At 44.2% G+C, this 10,094-nt stretch overlaps 1 protein-coding gene across 1 annotated transcript; it reads right to left on the reverse strand.

The window, feature by feature from the left end:
- Positions 1-893: 893 nt before the first annotated feature.
- On the reverse strand, positions 894-8,474 carry LOC134457260 (elongation factor 1-alpha 2-like). The gene is made up of 8 exons (XM_063209172.1): positions 8,295-8,474; positions 6,577-6,756; positions 5,616-5,810; positions 5,328-5,429; positions 4,507-4,660; positions 3,857-4,113; positions 3,067-3,301; positions 894-1,139 (listed from the first exon to the last, which is right to left on the reverse strand). Exons 1-8 carry the CDS (start codon positions 8,436-8,438, stop codon positions 1,018-1,020), a joined length of 1,389 nt encoding a protein of 462 aa, XP_063065242.1. The 5' UTR covers positions 8,439-8,474; the 3' UTR covers positions 894-1,017.
- Between the last annotated feature and the right edge of the window lie 1,620 nt (positions 8,475-10,094).

A 10,094-nucleotide genomic window follows, 5' to 3' on the forward strand; every position in this document is an offset into this window, starting at 1 on the left:
GTTATTAACGCTGTCTAATAATTCTATTTTCTATTACATAGCAGTGGACCATACTTAACAATGAACACAATCACTGAGTGATATCACCAGCCGTAGTAAACTATGTGATCTACAGGTTGAATACCACACAATCTTGGTATTAGGTCTATAATAGACTAGATCCCAGAAATTAATGAATATTTTTTTATACTCTATAAACATTTTACACCTTAAAATGTACATTTAAAGTGCATTTCTCTTCCTTCCTGTACACTATGGAAACATCCATCACTTCCTCTCCACTACATCTCTCCTCTACCCAACTGCAGAAGTGAGACAAGGATATCATTTATTATTATGCCTATATCCACTAACATTTCCACACTAACTAATCATTCGACCATCTAACGCATATCAAGCCATATTTTTTATGCTGTTAACTTTTATTGTATTTCCAATGTGGAATTCAAACTGATCCACTGATATGTTCATGCTGTAAGACTCAGCTATTAAGGTTTAGTAATCTTAATCCATCGAGATGCATTACACATCAGGGCTGAATATACCGGTAAGTAGTCCAAAGAGACCATAGTGCATTTTGTCTGAATAAGTGTCTCTTTTTTCTATCTACTGTCGGTCAGTTAATCTCTGTGGACACACAGTGATGCAATCTTACTGTATGTCCTAGGTCTCGAGTCAGGGCCTTTTGTTATTTTTCCCCAATGGCAGTTGATTGGTGCAGAGGAAACAATAAGCTCATGTGAAAGTCATTACTTTTTTATTGCTATCGTCAGCAGTCACAGTGGACGGAGCATGCTGAATGTTACATAAAGAAAAGGAAAAGGACGTTTCGAAGTGAGAGGTCCGCACACTTAAAATCCTTTTTGTTTTCTTTTTATTATTTCATGGCTGGATTACGTTTCGACTTCACAGTCTTCATCAGAGGTAACAGGTATGGTGGCACATCTGCTTGGGAAGTTGTGGATTTGGAAGGGGGGGGTCATGGTCAGAGCAGGCGATCCTCTCAAGCAGGTCAGCTCACTTTCCTTTAGCTTTCTGGGCTGACTTGGTCACCTTGCCCGAGCTCCCAGCCGTCTTCACCACTTTCTTGATGATGCCTACAGCCACTGTCTGCTTCATGTCTCTCACAGCAAAACGGCCTGTAGTATAGCAAGGTGACACACACACACACACACACACACACACACACACACACACACACACACACACACACACACACACACACACACACACACACACACACACACACACACACACACACACACACACACACACACACACACACACACACACACACACACACACACACACACACACACACACACACACACACACGAACACAGACAGATGACAAAAACGAGGAGGGGAAATGCGCACCTGAGGTGGAGACGAGGAGGCCCTCAAGAGCGAATCGCAATGCCCTGTCACTTTGTCCATGTGAAGTGCCAAATCGGGTCGTAGCACTGCTTTAATTGTGCCATTTACTCAGAAGGGATGATCAGGATTTCAAACCATTTTGATTTTCTTGCGACCCTATGATTGCACGATCGTGAGGTGAAATCGCTTGTCGTTAACCCATGTACCCTATACGATGCGAGACTCACGATTGACCTCCGATTGAGGAAGAAATCGGCCCGAGTGAGTGACAAGTTGTGGCAAAATCGGTCTTACAGTGTAAGCTCAGCTTAAGACATTTTGCCAACATTTTGCTTGAAATTTTTAACACCTCTCTACAGACTGGAATATTTCCCTCATCTCTAAAGAGAGCAGTTGTAAAACCACCCCTTGAAAAACAATAATCTTGATGATTCTGAACAACTATAGGTCCATATGCAATCTACCATGGTTGTAGTCATGTTCACCTTTGAGGAGTTCAAGAGAAGTCGAAGACCAGATAGAAATGTAAACTATGGCGTTAAAGTTCTGCCAGGAAGATGAGACGTTTACCATAGCTCAATTATTCTCTTGCATTAACCAACCGCTTTATAAAGCAACTGCTTTAGTTCTTGGGTATACCCCATGGAGGTATTATAAGACCTGGAGACAGTGAATAAGTCCCTTCCCCATTCATTCCAATGGGAACTGCTAAGCTAGTGAATTCAGCCAAAATTGAACAAATTTTTCAGCTTCCAAAATGGAGTTTCATGGAGCTCAATTCCGATATCAGTTTACTCAGCCAATTACATGCCACGTTACTGACTGACGTAAGGTTGACCAGAAAGCTATATGGAAGACGGGCATTGGATGTTCAGAAATGGACGAAGACGTTGTTCGGGGACGCGCATTGTCTTCTAGCCTGCCCAACCACAGATCTATATTAATCGTGTGCCCAACACTAAATTCGTAAATGTGCTAGAGAGCAATGGCACGCCCACCAATCGTCATGAGCGAAGTGGTACCGGATATGATGTGAATTTGTGAAAATGGCGACGAGGAAGTGCCCTGCTAATCGGCGAAGCTAACCAGCCAAGTCCTGTTCCCCTGGTATTCCCACTTCATCACATTCTCATTCATTTACCTCCAATCAATAGGATACCTGCATGCTCATTTAAACACCTTCCGTCTATCTCTGCTCTTCTGCTGACTAGAGTATGCTGGTGTCGACACCTCATTTTGTGCATCCCTACTTTCTCCTGTGGATCCAGGTTGGATCCTTCCCCATCTCCATCTCCGTGTAATTTCCTGTCACACTACTCAACTGTCCTGCCTGAATAACATTTTAATAGCCCCCAAACATTAAAAATTGAGAAGTGCAAGATAATGGAAAAAAAAATTATCACAATTATTTTTATTAAAATCACGATTTCGATTATTAATCACGATTATGCAGCAGAGCCGATGCCCCCCCTGCCCGGCCCTCTCATTCACACACCGGTGGCAGTGGCTGCCACACAGGGTACCACCCTGCCACCAGGAGCAACTTGAGGCTCAACACATCGATGGGGTCAGGCAGAGCGGGGCTCGAACCTGCAATCTTATGGTTGCTGAACGGCTCCTCTACCACCTGAGCCGCCTCCACCAAGCAAAAGAACAAGAAGAACCTAGAGAAAAGCACTCATCACTCACCCAGGGGCGGGTACTCCGAGAATGCCTCCACACACATGGGCTTGGAGGGCACCAGCTCCACTATGGCGGCATCTCCACTCTTGACACTCTTGGGGTTGTCCTCCAGCTTCTTGCCCGAGCGCCTGTCTATCTTCTCCTTCAGTTCGGCGAACTTGCAGGCAATGTGGGCCGTGTGGCAGTCAATGACCGGGGCGTAGCCCGCGTGGATCTGGCCTGGGTGGTTCAGAACTATCACCTATATTAGCACATACACACACACACACACACACAATTCATGAGTATTGCCGAGAGAGAGAGAGAGAGAGAGAGAGAGAGAGAGAGAGAGAGAGAGAGAGAGAGAGAGAGAGAGAGAGAGAGAGAGAGAGAGAGAACAGGACAGAAGGGTGAGGGACTGAAGTGCATAAAGCAGGTGTGTGCATGGTTGTGTTTTTCTGCATTTGTGTGTTAGATAGTGAATTCATTTCATATTTACCATACCATTCTGTTACTTTTTTGAGAATGACAAGACACTGGAATAAGGCCTTTGTAGTGCAACAAGAGTGTCTTTTAGTGTACTTATAGAGAGGGAGAGAATTGTTGTGCTAATGCACAAGTGTGCATTTCTATCTTATAGCAGGTAGAGTACTTGTATTTGTGTGTGCAACTTGGTGAAAATGTGTTTCAGCTGTGTGTGTGTGTGTGTGTGTGTGTGTGTGTGTGTGTGTGTGTGTGTGTGTGTGTGTGTGTGTGTGTGTGTGTGTGTGTGTGTGTGTGTGTGTGTGTGTGTGTGTGTGTGTGTCGTTATCCTTGCCTGGGCAGTAAAGGAAGAGGCCTGCTGAGGGGGGTCCCACTTACTGTCCCCACACACCATGCCACGGCGAATTTCCTTGATGGAAACATTCTTCACGTTGAAGCCCACGTTGTCACCAGGCACCGCCGCGGTCAGTGTCTCGTGGTGCATCTCCACAGACTTGACCTCCGTGGTTATGTTGACGGGGGCAAAGGTCACCACCGTGCCAGGCTTCAGGACGCCCGTCTCCACGCGGCCCACTGGCACAGTGCCGATACCTGTGGAAGGGCACAGGGGAAATAGAATGGAAATGAATGGAAAACTTTATATGTATATAGTAGCCATTAAAAAACATAAGGGCCATTCTACAAAATGGGTGCCTTCTTTTCCATGTCCAAATTTGTCCAAATTAAAGTTCTCTTTTTTGCCTCTTAAATCACTGGATATAGTATCACACACGTTAACCTATTTTACAATTAGGCCTTTATTATTGATAATTGTAATAAGGACCTAGTAGGCCCTTAACACATATCTTATATCCAACTTATACAGGCATGTATTAGTGGATGACATGTGAACCCTGTTGTAAGGTGTTGCCAATCAAACCTAATAAATACTAATAACATTGAGGCACATCATCATGGCTTATGTGTGAAGTTGGTAGGTTGTACCGCCTATCTTGTAGACATCCTGCAAAGGTAGACGCAGGGGTTTGTTTACTGGGCGTTCGGGGGGCGAGATGCTGTCCAGGGCCTCAAACAATGTCACTCCAGTGACAGGGCCAGTCTCTTTGCGTTCTATATCCCAGCCTTTGAACCAGGTCATCTAAAAATGACAGAAGGTCACACAACAAAGTTAAATTCAGTTCAAGGTCACACACACTGGAGGTCATCACACTCCAAGGTCACACAATGCAGTCAAAAAAGGAACAGCAGGATTTTTTAAAGTTATGACCATGTTTTTTGTGCAAATATGTCTGTTTTTGTTATCAGAGTTATATCTGGTGGGGAGATATGATCTCTACCAAAAGCATGGATATGGTTTCTGACAAGTTCGTCTCAGATAAAGCTATGGCAGCAGTTGGGGAAATGCAAGAGTCAAGAGCAAAATATTGCAACAAGCACACAAAAATCAGGGGAGCATAATGAGTTTCAGAGCATCTTCACATCTGTAGGGAGGGAGATAAGGGTTTGGTCCACTATTCATTTCACTTTGACATGAATTTGAGCCAATTTGAGTTTGACTGTGTACATAACCAAGGTCCTCCTGCACTGTCCGCGCAGCTCAAATTCGCGACCTTCAAAATACAGTTCCAGTTCAGCATGCGAGGTACAGGTACCATAACACTGAGCTAGCTGATACTGCATCTGTATGAAGCTTCAGGAGGGAGCTTTACTAAGGTTTTACCACAGAGCTCTGCTAAACAACTCAAGAAATTACACAGTGGACAGTTCAATCCTGCCAACAAAGCCATTGGGCTGATGGTACTCACATTTTTAGACGCCTCAATCATGTTGTCCCCGTGCCAGCCGGAGATTGGCACGAAGGCCAATGCTTTGGGGTTGTAGCCGACCTGCCTGGCATAGCTCGAGACCTACATCACACATGACATCACAAAACATGTTGTTATTGCTGCTGCATATCATGCCTGTAATACTTCATTGATTGTATTTCTATGTCTTTGGATATGTCTGTCCTTGCTAAATATAATTTCACCTGTTTGTATGATCAGTGCATGTGAATAAATTGACATTAAAGTCTTCTTGATGAAAGCACTCACCTCCTTCACAATCTCTTGAAAGCGTGCGTTGCTGTAGGGTGGCTCTGTGGAGTCCATCTTGTTCACACCCACGATCAGCTGTTTGACACCCAGCGTATAGGCCAGCAGGAGGTGCTCACGTGTCTGCCCGTTCTTGGAGATACCTGCCTCAAACTCCCCCGTGCCTGCAGCCACAATCAGCACGGCACAGTCCGCCTGGCACAGAATTGATGATACACGTTATTGCGTGATATATGGAATGTATGATCTAAAACGTTATTGTACTGTATGGTCTAAATTGCATTTTATATGACGTACACTACATGATATCATACAGTCTACATTATACAGTAGCCTATTGAGTGGGGAGGCTTTTCAGATGGTGTTGTCCCAGCCAAAGCTGTCAGCTGTCACGTTTGTCATTATTGATTGGATATCACTCTAAACATATGGAAAGGTGTGTCAGGGAAAAGTCAGGGAAATTTACAGTTAGTACGACCAATTCAATTTTAGGTCTGTCCATATGGATTGAAATCAGTGCATGCTTACATGAATAAATGGTTTTCTGAAGCTAAATATCTATTTTCACAAGATACAGTCATTTCAAGGATGTCATTTTTCATGAAATTCAAAGAGAAAATTGAGGCGGAGAACTTACAGGGAGAAAGGCTACAGTATTAAAAAGTTATGCCTTGGCTTTAGCCACAGACAAAATCTTCCTGCAGTTCAGATGTGGCAAACTCACATTTAAAACCCAAAAGGGAAAGCTCTGTTGTTTAAGGTTAAATACAAAAAGATTGGCAGTGCACTGCACGTCATGGATGAAGCAGAATAAAGAAATACAGTACCTGTAGTCGTACTGAATTGCGCCAATTGTGGCAAAATCCTGCACAACATTATACCAATAATGACATCCAAAGAAGACTGATGATCCAGACACTGTGCAGATGCTGGCATGGCATAGGAGCCTGACTGGTCCTACCTGTGAGGTCCCTGTGATCATGTTCTTGATGAAATCCCTGTGGCCAGGAGCATCGATGATGGTGATGGAATACTTGTTGGTCTCAAACTTCCAGAGGGCGATGTCAATAGTGATACCCCTCTCTCTCTCGGCCTTCAGTTTGTCCAGGACCCAGGCATACTTGAAGGACCCCTTGCCCATCTAGAGACACACACACACACACACACACACACACACACACACACACACACACACACACACACACACACACACACACACACACACACACACACACACACACACACACACACACAGAGTTATAGCTTTTGGATTCAGCCAGGTTGCCCATCATTGACTGCATCACCATAGTATCGTGTACAAAGGAACATCGTGGATTTGTTCACAGTTACCTATGGTGTTGGGAAAAGATCTGTCCAAACATTAGAAATTACATCACATATGGAGATGATTGTCACTGTTCCCCAGTGAAAGTTTTGAATTAAACATATCTAAACATATAACTATTTTCATAACACTTTTACAAATGTTTACACGTATACAGATATTTTTTGGCCTCTCGTTTACAGGTCAATGGAGCTTTTGAATGTGCATTTCAAAACTCCAGTTTTAAAATATCCCATTAAGGGGGCTAAAACACACCTTTCACAATGGAGTTTTTATTTGTATGTGGCATTTACAAGTAAAAGGATAAAAAAAATATCTACATGAAACAATATTTGGATACGTGTAACCAGCACCTAAGGCTACATTTATATGGTGACGATCAGAAGAGAACGCGCAAAAGTGGTGCCTCGTCTTACATTTCCCATGACTTTTACAGGATGAAAATTGTTGCAAGTGGAAACCACAAAATAGATTGTCGGAAGTGTGTTTTGTGCGCCGTTGGTATCTGTAAACGTGTGATGCATTAGGTGTAGGCCTATGGGATGTTCACACAGTAAATTCTGCAGTGCTCATTCAACACTTAAAGAGTTGATTTGGCATCATTTGGACTCAAATGCACTCTTTAAGTGTTGAATTAACACCACAACATTTACTGTGCAGCTTTTTAGCCATTTAGACGGAGGCGCAACCTGGGGCGTCTTCAAAACTCCCCACTCTGAAAGGTGTCTTCAGATGTTTTGCATGTTCGGAATCAAGCCCCGATAGTGGGGTTTCAGTGTAAACGAAAGGCACTTCTGTTCTGATAAAAAATATTTTTTCGTTTTCCCTCACGATTTGTCCTCGTACAAACGGCACCTAAGAGTGTGGCTAACCTCCCCATTGCTTTGACATTACATTTGCAGAGCAATTAGCGAACAATTAATTTGTGTTGTGCTTGTAAATATGGGTCTACATGTATTTGCACAGTCAGAAGTAGATAGTCTCAAATCAATTTAACACTCACATAATGCGCTCACAGTGGCACCTCCAATGGAGGGAGAGGATTGGACAATTCTAAGGGCCTAGTACTGATAGGGGGCCCTTTGATGGGCTACTTAATAACATTGTTGAAAGTATTGCCTCGCTGAATCTGACATCTTTCAAAGGGTCCAAGATCTCTAGATTCGCTGTGAGTTTGTCAAGGTTGCTGACAGCTTTGGCCAGCCTCAGGACGGAGTAATCCAAAAAGGCCCCCTATGAGGACCCCATTCTGCAACGACCTCAACCCAACCCCCACCCCCCTCAGCATCTTTGGAGTTTGTATTGTCTGACGTCACTCCAAGGGATGGCCTCACCTCGGCTGCCTCCTTCTCGAACTTCTCGATGGTTCGCTTGTCGATGCCGCCGCACTTGTAGATGAGGTGGCCAGTGGTGGTGGACTTGCCCGAGTCCACGTGGCCAATGACCACAATGTTGATGTGGATCTTCTCCTTCCCCATGGCGGACGAATGGTCACAGAGGGCAGGGACTCACAAACAAACACTGCACTGCTGACCAGGCGCGGCCGGTTCATTAAGGGCAGATGGGCAGTGCCCCTCCAAAGATTCTTCCTCTGAGAAAAGTAGATCCATTCAGAAATCCTAGATAAAATATGTATTGCAACCTCAATCACACTGGGAATCGTATTACATCAATGTTCTGGTTTGTGACAATCTTTGCGAGTGGAATCGGGTTTTATTTTTGTTGAGAAGTCTAGTTTACACCCAGTGTGGCTGTTTAACGTTAGGGTCTATGGCCACGGGCCTGGGCAGATTTCTCAGCGCCTCAGCTAAGCCCGGCCCCCTCGCCCCGATCCCATTCTACGAAATTAGCACTGTAGCCTACTTAGCATAATATCATAACATAAGCGCGACTTTATGGATGCTATCAGGGCAGATGTATGATCTGCCCTGACCAATGACACGTTGGTGGCCCTGCCTGCTTTGAAAAAGACACAACAAACATATTACTCCGCTCATCTCTAACCTGTGGGATTTTATTAACTCCATTGCCGCAAATTTCCCTCACAAAATCGGTGGATTAAACGGATAACCATGTCAGATTTGACGAAGGATATGTGTTGGCTGGTGAAGGATTCACGTTTGGGGTAGGTACAGTTTGTATATTTGCTATTGCAAAGTCTAAGGTTTTATGACCGAAGTCTTTGCATAATGGGTAACTGTCTGTTATTTAATGCATTTTGAGGGCTTGCAATGTTGAGACAGCAAGCAAATGTGTAGCTTCGTAAAGTCTGCTGCTGCTACCCCCACGACTAGCCGACTAGTTGACGACATTCTCTGAGAAGCTGCGTTGGGCTTACTATATAGTTTAAACAAAGCGCGAGGGATTATGAATCAAGTCTTTGTGAAATAGGGAAACTGGAAGTTATTTAATGAAATATCTGAGCTTATTGAGCTTGGGATGTTGTTGACAGCTTCATTTATGCTGTGTCCCCGAAAAAGCTAAAAAAAATACTTGCACCCGGTCCTGCCTAGCATTGCAGAACAGGAGCGAGTCTGTTGGATAGTGAGCTCCCCTGTTAAGTTTTAACCATGGCTACTCGTTTCGAAAATAGGCACGTCCTTTCCCGGTAATGATGGCATTTGGTTCTGTGGTGCATTTAAAGGGGACGACTGACTGAATTGAATAGTGTTGCAGGGCTTTGGTTGCATCAATGTAATGTACGAACGGTGAAGGCGAGATGCTGTGCTGTGCTAGCCTTTTCCTGATTGCTGTTGCTGCCCGGTTGCGTGGTGTGCATATTCGTGTCGTGTTGCTTGTCGCAAACTCCAACTCCGCGAGCAGACAAAGCATTTTTCTTGTAATGTCTTAACATGTGTATGCAGTCACTCTGCTTAAATGAGCAAGATAACTAGCTGCGTGGAGAGAACTGTCAAAACCAGCTTTCTTCAGAACAGAAGTTGAAGAGATAACGCGCATGTCTGGTGCGGTGTATCACGGGAGGTGGAGTTTTACTAACACACCAAACACTATGGGAAAACGCTCTCCTGTCTTGCCTATACACGCAATGCAACTCGTAAATGATACCGTATTGATTTAATTATTATGGACTTGATCGCCAAAATTTCTGCCCTGCCTGTTTCCCCAGCCACCGG

This window comes from Engraulis encrasicolus, chromosome 10, assembly GCF_034702125.1.
Source record: "Engraulis encrasicolus isolate BLACKSEA-1 chromosome 10, IST_EnEncr_1.0, whole genome shotgun sequence".
Taxonomy (NCBI): Eukaryota; Metazoa; Chordata; class Actinopteri; order Clupeiformes; family Engraulidae; genus Engraulis; species Engraulis encrasicolus.